The sequence below is a fragment of the Wolffia australiana genome, chromosome 6 (genome assembly GCF_029677425.1).
Source record: "Wolffia australiana isolate 7733 chromosome 6, ASM2967742v1".
In the NCBI taxonomy this organism is placed as follows: domain Eukaryota; kingdom Viridiplantae; phylum Streptophyta; class Magnoliopsida; order Alismatales; family Araceae; genus Wolffia; species Wolffia australiana.
In genome coordinates, this window is record NC_135840.1 from 17,970,726 (window position 1) to 17,986,412 (window position 15,687).

Consider the following 15,687-nt stretch of genomic DNA (forward strand, 5'->3'; position numbering starts at 1 on the left):
TTTTGCCCCTCCACCCATAACCATTCAATTTTCTTTGGGAAAAAAAATCTTTGTTTACAGGTTGGCCGGACAACCTTGGGTGGATTGCTTGCTTTGGGCTATAATGTTGTTGTTAGTTTCAAGAGAGCAGCGACAACTGTCTACTGTGGTAGACTATTACTGGTGCTTGAAAATGTTGATGTTCTTGATGACACATTCCTTGTGTTGAAGGGCACCAGCAGAAAGGTATTGGTAGCTTCTTCATTACTTTTCTTGTATTCTGATTAGAATTTGAACGTGCATTATTCCCCAGCTCATAATCTTTTGTTGCTGGCTTCTCTTTTATAAATTTTCTTTGCTTACTTAATTATTCCTTCAAAAAGTACTCGTTAATTAGTTCATGGAAATTCCCATCTTCCAGTTCTTTTGTCCTCCATTTTCATTTGCATTTGGGCACATCACCTGATTGAGAATTCTAGGAGACTCGATCTAGGATTTAGGATTTTTTCTTGATGGCTTTATGAAAAAGTCGATAACTATAAAACGAAGCTGTGTATTTGATAGAACCAAGAATAGAATTCCTCTCAAGAAATGCCAACAATGTTGCAGAAGTTCCAAAAGTTGGAAATCGTGGTGATCGGCGCACTTGGACAGTTGATGTAGATTGAGACGTCTCCTCCTCTCTGGATGAGATCCTTCTTGAACACGGGCGTCTCCTCCTCTCTGGACGAGCTCCTCCCTCCAGGCGAACGGAAGATCGAATCCCCTTCTCGCTCTGGCCTTCCCCCGTCCTCTCCAAGATCGGGCGACTTCAAGAAAATGACAAAAGTTGCCATACCTGTCTGGAGGTCTTTATTTATAGGGTAGCAGTATTGGTACTGTATGGTTAACTCGCCTGGTCAACCTTGCGATGACCAGATCCTCTTTTCTTCTTTCTTTGATACTTTTGTGAATAAAATCTATTAGTATTTCTGTAAAATTAACGAAAAGAATGTTCTTCCAAAAACCATGCTTATAATTCTAGAGATCTGTCTCTGATTTTTATCTTTCAAAAGCTGAATTCTCTTGTTATGACTTAGGTGAGCAGATAAATGTGGGAATGACTTGAGAGAAACCCAGACTCTAGCAAGGAGCAGTATCTTCACTATGGATTGTGTATAACTATCAGTATATTATAGCTTAACTTAGAACCAAAGATACTCAGAAATTAATTACTGAAATCTTAAGGATGAGGACCAAATGGGCAACTTTTTCATGATGATGTCTTGTTGTGGGTGGACAAAGGATTTTGTACAAAAAGACCGATGGAATATATCTATTAATTTAAGTACTCTGCAGCTGTGGAAAGTTGACAAGATAAGCTTTGGCAAAATTTTGACTGAGCCAAATTTTTGAGGAATTTGATATGTTCCATGGAACAAATCATGCACAGTGATTATATGTAGCAAAGTTTACTAAAAGAACTTCTGAAGAATGATGCAAATTGTCTTGACAACCCATGGGAGAGGGACATCCTGATCAAAGTAAGAACGAGTGGGGAGAGAGTGGTGGGCAGAACTTTCTGAGGGGAACGGAGGGAGGGTCATCACTGATACATACCTTGATGTAAGTTCATATCAGGGAAGAGGGATACAAGGAATGAGTAGATGTTCCTGAGGTTGGAGACTAAAATGGGACTGATTAGAGGAGAAATTGAACAAAGGAGGCAGGGATTGACCAGGAATGAGCAGCCTTCAGGCACTGTGAAGGGTTGATAATTGCAGGACAGGGATCCTCGAAGACTAGAAGAGAACCGATGGGGGAGTTGGGGATTTGATTGGTGCTGAGCCAGTTGAAGATCCGGCAAGGCAATTGCGAGGGAAGGGAATCGCTAGATGGTCGTGGTGACTGGACTGAGACATTGAGGATAGAGACAGTGTGCTAATTGGCTGATCTTACCTTGATTCTTGACTTTCCACATGAAGGGAGGGCTATACTTATTTAAAGAGAAAGGAACACCCTAACCATAAAAAAAGACTTGCTGGATAGTGTTGAACATACCCTTGGGGGTATAGGATGGTATCAGTTACTTATGGACCAGGGAAGATCATCTGTATAAAGCAAGGGAGAGAGTCAGGATCAAAGGAGAGGGAAGTATGAAGAGAGTATGAAGAGAGGGAAGTAAAAAGACTAGGCAGATTCGTCATGCTTTTTCTGTTTGTAGCCAGTGCCTTATACAGGGTTGGTGTCCTTATCAGGCTGGCATTTGTTGTATGCCCGCCTTGATATCATATCATAATTCTTAAGGACATGATTTTCTTTCTAAAAATTAACGTTGAAAAATCATAATATTTATATTTGTCAAACCTAATGAAATGTATCGCCTTTTTTCTCTAATTAATGCTCTTCTCAAGTCTAAGATGGTCCTCGGGCTACACTTTAACCCAAAGTTCCTGTTCTGTTTCTATCTTTGGTATGCTATTCTTACTGCTTGTCTTGCTTCTCTATGTGCTACTTTGAATTCAGATTGTAGGAGAGGAAGCAGCAAGTTTGGGCATTATGGGCCCTTGGATCACCAAATCGTACTTAGAAATGATTCTCGAAAGCAAAGGTATGTTGCTAGGATTGTCTTTGAAGCATTTCTGACTTGAATGATTAATTTCCGGCCACCTGCATTTGATAAACCAGGAGTCCCACGAGTAAATACGCCACCACCTCTTACTAATCCTATCTCTACTGACATCCAAGAAAAGGTCTTGCCTCGACCAAGGCCTATCTCATTGTCAAGGAGCCTTTCTCATAAGATGGAAGATCAGGAACAACCATGGACACGGTCTCCTACAAAATCTGATGCAGAGCCTAATGCTCCCAAGTGGCAGTTCATATCCTCAGGTCATTCTTTGGCAGTATTTTCTTGACTTTAATTTTGCTTTCTGAGTTGGAGGGGAGTTTGAGTCTACCATGTTGAACCAAGAAAGAGGTTTGAGAAAGAGAAAACCAACTTGATTAAAAAGATAAGAGGGGATTACAAGTGTTTATATAGGGGAGCCCTAATGGGCTAGTTAAGAATGTCCCATATGGGACTATTAGTTACAAAAAAAAAAGCTTAAGTGTCAACACTCCCCCTCAAGTTGGGGCGTGGATGTTTTCCACACTCAGCTTGCCACAAAGCTCCTCAAACCTAGGGGCATGGAGCCCTTTGGTGAAGATGTCTGCGATCTGATCTGCTGAAGGCACATACGGCAGGCAGAATTTTCCCGACTCCAGTTTCTCTTTAATGAAGTGTCGATCAATCTCTATGTGCTTCGTGCGGTCATGCTGGACTGGATCATGGGCAATGCTGATGGCCGACTTGTTGTCGCAGTACAGCTGGACGAGAGAGAAACCGGACAATGTAGCTCACGTAGGATCTTTGTGATCCAAAGTGCCTCACAGAGACCATGTGCAAGTGCACGAAACTCCGCTTCGGCACTGGATCGAGACACCACCTTCTGCTTCTTACTCCACATAATAAGATTGCCGCCCAAGAAGGTGCAATATCCTGAGGTAGACCGACGATCAACAATGGACCCTGCGAAATCCGCATCGGTATATACCTCTAGGCGAAGACCACTGTGGCGGCGGAACAAAAGTCCACTACCAATTGTGCCCTTTAAGAACCAAAGAAGTCGATGAGCAGTGTGAAGATGACTCATGCGAGGAGTCTGCATGAACTGACTGAGAACCCCCACGGAATATGCAATATCAGGTCGCGTGTGGGTGAGGTAGATTAGCTTGCCCACAAGTCGTCGGTACTGTCCAGGCTCTGCAGGATCTTCATTCTCATCGGCGCCAAGGCAGTGATTAGCGTCAATAGGTGTAGTAATGGGCCTGGAATCCTCCTTTCCAAGCTCCTGAAGAAGATCCACCGTGTACTTCCGCTGACAAATGAAAATCCCGACAGAAGAGTGTGCAACTTCAATGCCAAGGAAATACCTCAACGGGCCAAGGTGGTGAATAGCGAATTCCGACGATAGATAGGCCGCCAGTTGTGTAATAGCCTCCGTAGCATCACCCGTAATAATGATGTCATCCACGTAGACCAGAAGGATAGTGACTCCCCCTGACGTGGAATGATGGTAGAAGAGGGTGTGGTCCCCATTGCACTGGCGATATCCAAGACGCTTCATGGCCGTAGTGAAATGACCAAACCAAGCGCGAGGAGATTGTTTAAAGCCATATAGGGCCTTCTTCAAGCGGCAAACAACCGAGGAAGGAGTAGAGGGGACCAAGGAGGCATACCCAGGAGGAAGAGCCATATAAATTTCCTCAGTCAAGTCGCCATGAAGAAATGCATTCTTGACGTCATATTGCTGCATACCCAGCCACGGTCTGCAGCAAGAGTCAGGAGAATGCGGACAGTGTTCAGCTTGGCCACTGGAGCAAATGTCTCCTGATAATCGACGCCATATTTCTGCGTAAAGCCTTTTGCAGCAACGTGTGCCTTATGCCTCTCAATCGTGCCATCGGAGTTTTGCTTTTCAGCATAGACCCAACGGCTATCAACCAAGTGCTTGCCTGGTGGGAGAGGAACAAGATCCCACGTATCATTTAGGGCAAGAGCTTGAAGCTCCTCCTCCATAGCCCGACGCCAATGAGGCAAGGATAAGGCAACGCCCACCGTCTTCGGAAGGGAGATGGAGTCAATGGAGGTAAGCAGTGCATGGTATGGTTTGGAGAGACGATGGGAGGAAACATAATTAGTTAAAGGATATAAAGGAGGCGAGCGGGAAGGAGGCACAAGGGCCAAGGAAGATTCTGGTGGAGTGTCTTGGGAGGTAGAGGATGAGACATCCAAAGGAGGAGAAGAGGAGGGGATGCGGCGAGAGATATAGGTGAGGCCATAGCGTTTTTCCGGAGGGCAGCGTGGTAGATTCGTAGGAACACCCGGAGGAGGGACAAGAGGAGGAAGTGGATGAGGAGCAGAAGAAGGTGGTTGGGGAGAAGAGGGTTGTGGAGAAAGATCCACGGGTGTTGCATGAGAATCGGGAGGAGATTCGGATGGCTCTCCAATGGGAATCGACGCGGTGCCGGGGAAGGGCAGAGATGATGGTGTGGATGGAGGTGAAGGGGCTGGGGAGGATGACGGGACTGTCGTAGAAGTGACTAAGGAGGAAAGAGGAGGGAGGATAAGGAACTCGAGCGGGTCCGGCTGAGGAGGTAAAGAAGGTGGTACCGTGGAGGAGGGATAGTAAGGAGTAAACTCATCAAAGGTAGCATCTTTGGTGACAAAGAAGCGACGGGAAGGCGGATGGTAGCACCGATAACCCTTTTGGGTAACGGAATATCCAATGAAAATGCACTGAATGGCGCGAGGGTCAAGCTTGTTCCGACCGAGCTGATTGTTGGGGACAAAGCAGATGCACCCAAAGATACGTGGAGTGAGGTTTGTTTTGAGGGAAGTGGTGGGAAAGAAGCGCTGGAGACAGTCAATACGAGGGGGAAGGCGGTTGAGAAGATGGATGGCGGTGAGAACGGCTTCACCCCAGAAATACTTGGGAACATGCATATGGAACAGGAGGCTCTGGGTCGTATCAAAGGTGTAGCGAAATTTCCGTTCTGCAACACCATTCTGCTGAGGCGTGTAGGGACAAGATGTTTCGTGAACAATGCCGTTTTGTTGGAAGAAATGGGTGAGGGTAGAATTGACATAGTCTCTGGCGTTGTCGGAGCGGAAGCGACGGATGGGGGTGGAGAATTGGGTTTGGATAAGGGAGTAAAACTGGGGAATGATGGTGGAAAGTTGGGATTTGTGTTTTAAAAGGTAAGTCCACGTGAAACGGGTAGCGTTGTCAATGAAAATAACGAGCCATCGAGCGCCAGAAGTGCTGTGAAGGGGGGCCGGACCCCAAACATCGGTATGAACAAGAGAAAAAGGCGTGGATGCACAAGATGAAGATAAAGGATATGTAGTGCGATGATGTTTAGCAATTCGACATGCGTCACAAACAAAACGGTCAACAACATGACCCTGGAAAAGTTTAGGAAATAGACGATAAAGGGTGTTAAAAGAGGGATGTCCGAGGCGTCGATGAAGAAGCCACAATTGGTCATGAGACGCCGAGAGGGAAACAGCAGCAGCAGCAACAGCAAGAGAAGAGGAAGAAGGTCGAACAAGATAGAGGCCCTCACGCTCCTCAGCAAGTGAAATTGTCTCCCCCGACACCTTGTCACGATAAAAACAGGAATTTGGAGAAAAGGTGAGATCATGGTTTAAATCACGAACAAGTCGGGATAGAGATAGGAGATGATGAGCAAGACGAGGAACATGAAGAACGCGCGAAAGTTTCATAGAAGGGGAAAGAGTAACATGACCAACAACCGCGACGGTGAGAAGATCTCCAGAGGCGGTTTTGACTTTGGAATGACTAGAAACGGGTTCATAGGTTGAAAAAGCTCGAGGATTAGGAGTCATATGAGCGGTGGCACCAGAATCAAGAACCCAAGTGGAAGATGACGAAGGAAAATTTCCTTAAGTCAAGGTTGGAGAGGCAAGAGCGGTGGACGTACCTGCGTGGGCTAAAGAATACGAGCCCACGACGGGAGGATCAAGAAGACAGCGAAGACGCTCCATTTCCTCAAGAGTGAAGCTAGGAGATGAGGAGGCATTGGCCGGAAGCAGAGTATACTGCATAGGCACTTGTCCTGGACTCGGCACGCTCAGTGAGCTGGCAGGAGGGGCGACGGCAGCAAGGTGACTCTGTTGAGTCCGCTTCTGTTGGAGCTTGAAGCAGGTTTCCTTTGAGTGACCCCTCTTCTTGCAATAATTGCAGAAGAGTGTGGGATCGCCCTTGGGAGACTCCTCCGAGCGAGATGAAGTCCCTCGGGCGGAAGAATTCGGCGATGAAGCATGAGTAGCCGCGGCCGGTGTTGCCGCATAAGCGCGAGGTGAGGAAGGTGCCTGCTGAAACCGAGACTCCTCAATCCGTACACTCCGGAGTGCATCTTGGTAGGTGAGCATCTTCTCCCGATGAATAAGCTGGCCACGTAGTGATTCATATTCCGGGTTGAGACCCATCAGGAATTGAAACACACGAAGCTGTAGCACATACCCCCGCTCCACCGAATTCACCTCCGGTGGCATGTAATGGTCGATCTCATTCCACAAAGAGGTGAGTTCGTTACTGTACTCCAATACCGTCTGATCCCCTTGACCAAGATTAGCGGCCCGATGCACCACTTCGTACAAAATGGAAATGTTGTTCCTCTTGGAGTGGCTGTTGAGGGCGGCTTCCCAGACGGCTCGAGCACTCACCAAAGACAGAAACTCCCCCTTAATATTAGGGGCGATACTGTCAAGTAGCCAGCGCTGAACGACTCCTTCAACGTTGAGCCAATCATAGTATGCTGGGTCCGTCACCGGTGGTCCGTCTTCCGTTAAATGACGCATTAGTCGTCCTTTTAGAGTGATCTGCACGTACTATCGCCATTGAAGGAGGTTGAAGCCGGTGAAAATTCCATCGGGCGGCATCTTGGGCAAAGTAAATGGTGCTGGACCGGTGAGACGAGTCGATGCAGCCGCTGTCGGAGGCACAGGAGAATGCACCGGAGTCATCCCAGATGTCTGAGAGGCAGAGGTCTGTTCTTCAGACATCGGACAGCACGGATCGAGGCGCAGGAGAACCTGGATGAAGCAGGTCACCCGCGGACGCGCGCAGAGAGGCAACCGTGCGAGGAGAGGTGGCTGTACGCAGAGCGGAGACGGCCGCGCGCAGAGAGGCTACTCCGCACGAAGAAAGAGAGGGTCCGCGCGAAGGAGAGGGTCCGCGCGCGGAGAGAGAGAGAGAGAGCCGGTCGGTCGGTCGATCGCGGTCGGCCGGTCGATTGAGCAGAGGACGCACGAGGACGGCAGGAGCCGGTGAGTCGGAGCGATGATGAGTCCGAAATTTAGGGTTTCGGCTCTGATACCATGTTGAACCAAGAAAGAGGTTTGAGAAAGAGAAAACCAACTTGATTAAAAAGATGAGAGGAGATTACAAGTGTTTATGTAGGGGAGCCCTAATGGGCTAGTTAAGAATGTCCCATATGGGACTATTAGTTACAAAAAAAAGAGCTTAAGTGTCAACATACCATATTATAAATAAAAGATTGTTTGGTTCTCCAATTTTTTTATTTCTTCTTCATAGATATATTTTTGTCATAAAGGAAGAAGATAAATGTTTGCAGATCCTTCTCAAGGATCAATGCTATTGGCTCCGATGCGTGATTCATATGGTCTGGATAGGGGCTTGCTTCTCTCTGTTCAAGGAGTTCAGGTTGGTGTATTTTCATATTTTAATTTCTGTACTTCGAGTTGGGATTTCATACTGTGTATTTAAGTTGCGTGTTATTCCACTTTGCGTTTCAGGCTTTGCTAGCCACCCAAGGATTCCCTGTTATTGTTGGAATTGGTAATTAATTTTTGGAAGATTGATTTACATTTATGTTTCCTACGGCTAGAATGCTTATATTAATAAAAATATTTACTCATTTCTGTGAAGATAACTTGAGAACGTGAAAAGTTTAAATTGATAATGCATTCTCTAAGTGGGTTGTGATAATTATTTTCAATAATTTAAAAAATGATACGGTTGTTTATGTTGACCTTTTGGTTATTTTCACTTCTATAGTCAGAAGGAGAAGAGAAATAAGCCAAATGCTTCAAGCACTTACATTTGTTGATTAGATAAGCGGCAAGTTAACCTGAAGAAGTGTTTGATGTCTGAACCATGCATTAAGCACCTGGGATATGATAGGATCCTCAAGAGGATGTATCCTGACACATTGGCGGAATGTGTATTGTGCACAGGAGGCAGCGAGGACTGTAATCATCTATTTTTCAGGTGCCCTTTCGCTCAGACGATTTGGGCCACTCGAACCCTGGCGGTGGTGAACACGACATCCGAGGAGGCCTTCTGGGAGTCCATGCAGAGACTCGAATCCAGACAAAGAGAAGTGGGGGGCAGAGCGCTAACAGTGCTTTGGGGAATTTGGTGCCACAGAAATGAAGTGATATTTCGAGGTGGGACAGCCTCGACGGATGGGCTACCCCACGAGGTGGAGGGATTCATTGCGTCATGGTTCCCCTGAGTCGGAGATGGAGGGGGAAGCGGATGAATACCTATGTAAAGGAGCCTACGGGCTCGAGGCATGTAAACGTCGGGTGGTTAACAATATTTTCGGGTGACCACCTTTTTATTTTTCAAGAAAAAAAAGGATCCTCAACCTATCTAAGGGTAGTCTCGTTGTATTAGCCCATAAGGGCATTTCAGTTGTTTGGCTTTTTTGTATTTGCTTTAAATAGGGATGTCCTCCCTTTAGGAGGGTAGCCAAGAAGAATGAAGTAAGGTCTCTTGTCTTCCCTCTCCACATCTAGGTCCTCTCTCTCTCCCTTGACGATCCCCATTCATTGTGATCGTCTCCACCTCACTGCATCTTCAGGCGGCTCGTCCTCAGCCGATCCCTACCCCACTTCTCGGCCTCCTCTTGGATCCTTCCCCTTTCTCCTCTCTACCCGGGGAACTTCTACCTCGCCTTGCCTGCTACTCCCCTCCGATACGAGCCTAGATCGAGGTTTGTATCAGGATATTTGATGAATTTAGAGGGTCAGTCTGAATTGAAAGGGAACTTTCCATTTTCGTGAAAATTTGTGCAGACAGTCCCAAACTAAGGCAACACGACTTAAAACTGGTGATTTTACTTGGAAGGATAGAATCACATATTGATGTAGCCCAGAAGCCCATTTCTTGAAGTCCATCAAGATGGAAAATCTTCTTGATGCTAACAAGATCTGCTGAAAATCATACAGAGATGCCCAAAATTCTCTTACAGATTCTACTTCTGCCATAGTTGGCAAAGGATCTGTGGTGCACCTTTTCAGACCTGAAAATCTTCTGTTTTTTCTTGTCACAATCTTCTTGAACCACACAGTGTCTTCTGATTGATTCTAAAGGTCCCACAGTCTGCAGAATATCTCTGATCAGGTCTGTCAGGCTTCTGATATTCTGTTTTGTCTTGTTATTGTTTTTCACAATGTTTATAGTTCTCCTTTCAAGGGTATTGCCAATTTGGACAACCCTCTCCCTTTAATGGACTATGTAAGGCCCCATCGTAACCTTGAAGGAAAATCAGAATTATTTTTCTTCAGAGATACCTGTTTCTCCCTTTTGAGCGCTCTCCTTGTTATTGAGTGCTCCAGTGCTTGTGTACTCAAGCACAACCTCTTTGTGAACTGAAAAGTTGAAGGGCCTAGTTCTGTTAATTCAGTACTCAACTGCTTCAAGTAGAGCAAGGGTTGTAGATTTTAGTCATGCTAATTGTCAACAGTAGAATAACCCCGTTACCTTTCTGTCTTATTTATTTCCTGTCTTTATTTGTAAATGTGGGCCCCATATATAAGGGGCCCACTCACTTACTAATCCGCTTGTGCACTCTGATATGGACTCAGCCCATTTATTTGTAAATCTCTGGTTTTAAACCAGAGAAACCCTAAGAACGAACTAAGCTTCTTTTTTTGTGTTTTCTTCCCGAGCTGACTGGCGGCTAGGTCACCATGCCGACCGACCATGAAAATGCTTAACACTAATACATTGTTCATGCATCAAAATTGCATCATAAATAGCTTTCCAGCTCCTCAAGTGGATGATGTCCTGTACAATCTTGCTTTATCCGATTTCTGTGAGCCATTTATGATTGAGGCAGATTTCACAAAATACATGCCAAATTTCACAAATGGCTAGTTATCTTTTGGCATCCGATTTTTTAAACTCAACGCAAGGAGGGGAGACATAACCAGAATGCTGATTCCCATCATCAATGCCATTTCTTTCAGAACAGCTGGCCATTTCCATTTCCTCCATATAGTTAAATATTAAAAAGCAAAGTCCAAAGCGTGCTGATATATCTGGTTGATGAAAATCTTGGATAAGCTTTGGGAGAACTAAGAAGCATTCCGACCTTCATGATGATCTGCTACATTACATGGGAAGAGTCATCTTATTGGTATTCTCCACTTTCATTCCTTGGTAGCTCGTCTGAGCGCATAGGGAATACCTTAAAGCTTATGAGCACATGCCACTGCATATTTTCTGGAATTCCACCTCATTCAACTTACCTGACTCAAACATCCTTTCATAGCATAAGTGGCACTCATGTTCGCTCAACAAATTATCATGCTGCATGGTTACCAAAAACTATTGCCTCTGATAGAGACCAATTTTAACCCGCCAATACTGGCTGGCGAGTTTTAGTTCATCATATCAACCTCAGCTCGATGGAAAGACTGAGGTTATTACCAAGTGCTTTGAAACTTATTTTGATTCTTTGCAGGTGAGAAGCAAAGATAATCGAGTAAATGACAGCTTTGGGCTGAGCTATACTTCAATACCTTATTTCACAATGCAATGACCACAGTCTTCAACGCATTTTATGGGTGAGACTCTCTGAAATCCTGCAATATGGGAGTTACCCATCCCATACTTCAGAGTTTGATTCTCTACTTTGAGACATTTCACTTTATTGAATCTCATGGAAAATTTAAAGGAGGTTCAAGCATGAATTAGATTAATTGCTAATAGGCATAGGAGGGACATTGTCATTCAGATTGATGATTTGGACTTCTATCGGTTGCACCCTTATGGAATGTATTCAAATGGGAAAATAGGTTAATGAAAAACTTTCCCCAAGTTACTTCGAACTTGATACAATTTCAGCCGGGGATTGTATCGAGAAGGGGTTGACCCTGGCAGAATGGACGACGCCGAGGGAACAATGTTGGCGGAGGAGTGGCAGATTGGGCGTCGCTGAAGGGAATGGGGCTTGACGGAGTGGACTTCGTCGAGAGAGAGAGAGGAGCTACGGAAAGGAACATCAACTTGTAAATTCATGTCCTGCCCTACGACACGGAGGGCTATATATTTAAAGGCAATTGCATGGCAGAAGGGAAACACGATAATGCCCAGAGTGGGCGTACTAGAGGGAGTAGATCGTAACAATACTCCCCCATTCAATCACAGCTTGTCCTCCAGCTGGTATGTTGTCGCTAGTTGTCATGTTGACGGGGACATCGCTGGAGTGTGGCTCGCTGTCAGGCATAACAATGTGGATATTGAGGGTTATATGACAGCAATGCTCTGTCATGAACCTCTCGTTTTACTGATAACAGAGGCCTTGAGCTTTGTGAGCCAGAAATTCCTCTTCGGCCAGGTTGAGTTGGCAAGGGCGGGTGGATGTGTTGCGGTTATTGGTTTCCCTTGTGAGTGCTGGGACCTTGGGATCCTTGAGGGCAATGGCTCCTGGGATGTTAGTCAAGGGGTTCTCAATTTCCGGAGGATTGCTTCGGCTTCGAACGTGCAGTCGATGAGGTTGTTGGTGGTCTGCAGGTTGTAGAGGTTAACTTCACCTCTGATTTTAGGCTGCAAGGGGGCATGGAGGGCGTTCATGGCGATTCCTTTGGCGAGGTCTGGGAGGTCGACAACAAGGCCCATGAACTCGGTCTCGAGCTCATCCACCGTGCCAGATTGACACAAGTTGAACAAGCGGTAGCAGGTGTCGCAGGATTTGAGTCCAAAACATCTGTCGAGTTGGCATTGGAAGTCAGCCCTGCTTTGGAAGCCCATCTGATCATCAAGGTAACAGAACCAGTAGGATGCTGTCCCATCCAAATAGGATGATATCAAGTGAAGTCTTTCTGCATCGTCTGCAGGGTATGCGTGGAAATATTGTTCCACGCGTTGCAGCCAACACTGGGGATCACCCTGAGAAGATTGGGAGGTCTTCCCATACTGTGGCGGGGTGCCAGAGGTGGATCACCGGTATGACCCGGCGGCCACAACCAAGAATTTCTCGAGGTTGATAGAGATGCCCATTGTTGTCCTCTGACATTTCATTTTCGATGGAGTGCATCCATCCGTGATCGAATTGAGGCATGACTAGTGGAATGCAAGCCCGTTGGTGGGGCCCCTGGTCCTGAGGTTGGTCGTCGATGAAGTCGCCCCGGTGTGGCCCGAGATGGGGTTCACAGGGTTCAACCTGATCTGACTGCAGGATTGGCGACATGGGTTGCATCATGAACGACTCCCCACACGCGAGGTTACTGATAGGGAACTAACGAGGACCTACCCGGAAAAGAGAAAGAAAAAGAAACTCTCACACACCAATCACGGGTCGAGTTCCTTGGGCCCAGCGGAGCAAAGTTAAAGGAAGCGTCGGGCGCGGGAGAAAGGTATGGACGGAAGCCGATCAGTTTCTGAGGAGGGCGAAGGGAAGATCCTCTCCTTACCCTAGCCGCCAGGCCGATCCAGCCACCCTGTATCAAGTTCTTCTTCGTTCTCGGTTCCCTTCTCTGGGACCTTTGTCGTGGTTTTTCTTCCCCTTTTTTTTGCTACTTGGACTCTTCTACTTAAGACGAGTTTCTTGTTGGACTTATTGGAATATCTCGTTACGTGCATTTCGTGGCTCGGCGCTGGTCCTACCCAGGAGTCGTAACAGTTACTCAGGCCGGGTTTGCTATGGTTGGTGTCCAACTCCCGCTGCCAATGAGGATCCCTGAGAGCCAGCGGTTTGCGTGTGGACGGCAACACACTATGGCTCTGATACCAATGATAAAATCCCAGCCGGGGATTGTATTGTGAAGGGTCTGACCCTGATGGAATTGACAATGCTGAGGGAACAACGGCGGCAGAGAAGCTGCGGAGTGGGCTTTGCCGGAGGGAATTTAGATAGACGGAGTGGATTCATCAAGATAGAGAGAGAGGAGCTACCGAAAGGAACACTAACTTGTAAATTCATGTCCTAACCTCCAACGTGGAGGGCTACATATTTAAAGGGAATTGCAAGACGGAAGGGAAAGACGGAAGGTTCTGTTACATCTGATTGTAAAATACTTATTCAGTGGCTTGATTTGTTCTTATAACCCTGTACTTTATACCCTATGATATGAGGGGGCACCTGGGATTTATTTACTCACTCTTCTGTTCTTATCCGTTTGGGTGCTATAAATTAATCCTTACAAGTGCTATAATGTTTGGGCTTACTAGAGGGAGTAGATTGTAACAGAACTTTTATGTGTTTGCGTTGAACTGGTTCGCGAACCTATAAATTGGAACTTCAATGACACACATATTCAACCTGTATTTCGTCTTCTCAGATTATAAAAGTAGCTGGGATGGGCACTGTTCCTGATCTCTCACTGCAACTACTACTGAAGATCTTGGATGGCCTGTGTATACTGCAAAGGTTCTGGGCTGATGTCCAACAGCGGCAGAAGACTAGGTCATGGTATAATCAGATGCCTCGTGGAGCTGCAATGACAGTTACACATCAAAATTTAGATTTCAGCCTGAGGAGGTTTCTGATGAGAAAATAAATAGACTTTCTGGGTGGAAGAGAGAGAAGCAAAGGAGATAGACGAGAAATTGATTGGAAACAAGGGAGGACTGACGAGGGGTAAGATGGTTGGAGATCTGATGATAGAGAGAATATCAGGAACGGGGTCACAGACTGTCAAGGGAGAAGGAAGTGCTGAGCAAAGCCACAATCCTTATTGATTCTTGTTGCCCTCCCAGGTTGAATTGAAGAAGATATCCTATAAGGGGGCATATGATTGTATCAGTTGTTCTGTGGGGGCAAAATGCTACACCCAGGGGCACTTATGAAAGAAGGGAAATATGAGGGCTGGATTACTGCACCGCCTAGTTATAAGCGTGAACATTTATTTAATGTCTAACAGCGTCATAAGTCAGGAATCACTCTAATACAATCCTGTCCTCCCCCCCCTTCTTGGCTCTCTCTACCGCTTCTCTATCATTCATGGTAATCCCACATTTGCTTTCAGTCAATGTTCACTTCTCACATCCCAATATCCTTATCACCTCAGTCATTAAACCTGAGGTGGAAGAGTCATCTATCATTTAAATGGTAATCCTATTGAGATCATTTGGTTTTTTCCATAGGGTTGGACCATAGTTCTATTATCTTGATTGCTTATTGGCCTGTATGTTGCAAATTTTTGAGCAGTCTGGAAGCCTGGAGGCTGACGACGAGCAACCAGGCAAAAAGTTCAGTTAGTTTAGAAAGTTCAAAATAAGAATCAAAGCTATTCAACCGTAAAGGAAGATATCTTTCCTGACAGTTTGATCTTGTTTTTTAAAGTATTCAAGATCACCTTATACTAATTTTGTGCGCTATGTGCCATTTATTTTTTCTGTATCAGTCTGTTACATGTACTATTGAAAATGTTACCTTACTAAACAAAGTTGAAATTCTTCAGGAGGTCCAAGCGGGTCTGGAAAAACAAGTCTTGCTCACAAAATGGCAAATATTATTGGTTGCGAGGTCATTTCTTTGGAAAATTATTACAAGTCAGAGAATGTTAAAGGCTTCAAGTATGACGACTTCAGCTCTCTGGATTTACCTTTGTTATTCAAGGTGCACCACTATGAGTTTAATCTTCTGATTTTGTCTTAATTTTAGAAAATCTTTTTATCCGGTCAACAAATTTACTTCATCAAAAAGTGAATTCAGGTTTCTATGCATTGTATTTTGAGACTCCCACTTAATCATTTGATCGAAAAAAGGAAGATGAAAGTTTCAAGTCTTTCACAGAATCCCTGGAATCTATACCAAGGCTAGTAGGGCTAAGAACTGTTTACAGAAATGGAAAGTAAGCTAAACATAATACATAACAGGACTGACTAGCCGAACACGAATATG

The 15,687-nt window shown here is 45.5% G+C and overlaps 1 protein-coding gene across 2 annotated transcripts in view; it reads left to right on the plus strand.

Moving 5' to 3' along the window:
• Nucleotides 1-15,687, plus strand: part of LOC144704237 (P-loop containing nucleoside triphosphate hydrolases superfamily protein) — a 44,631-nt gene that overhangs the window by 12,081 nt on the left and 16,863 nt on the right. For both annotated transcript variants that reach the window (XM_078576578.1, XM_078576579.1), the window contains exons 10-15: nt 61-225; nt 2,485-2,569; nt 2,647-2,850; nt 8,164-8,252; nt 8,345-8,387; nt 15,245-15,402. In XM_078576578.1, coding sequence (XP_078432704.1) covers nt 61-225; nt 2,485-2,569; nt 2,647-2,850; nt 8,164-8,252; nt 8,345-8,387; nt 15,245-15,402 — 744 coding nt within the window. The remainder of the gene's footprint in view (nt 1-60; nt 226-2,484; nt 2,570-2,646; nt 2,851-8,163; nt 8,253-8,344; nt 8,388-15,244; nt 15,403-15,687) is intronic.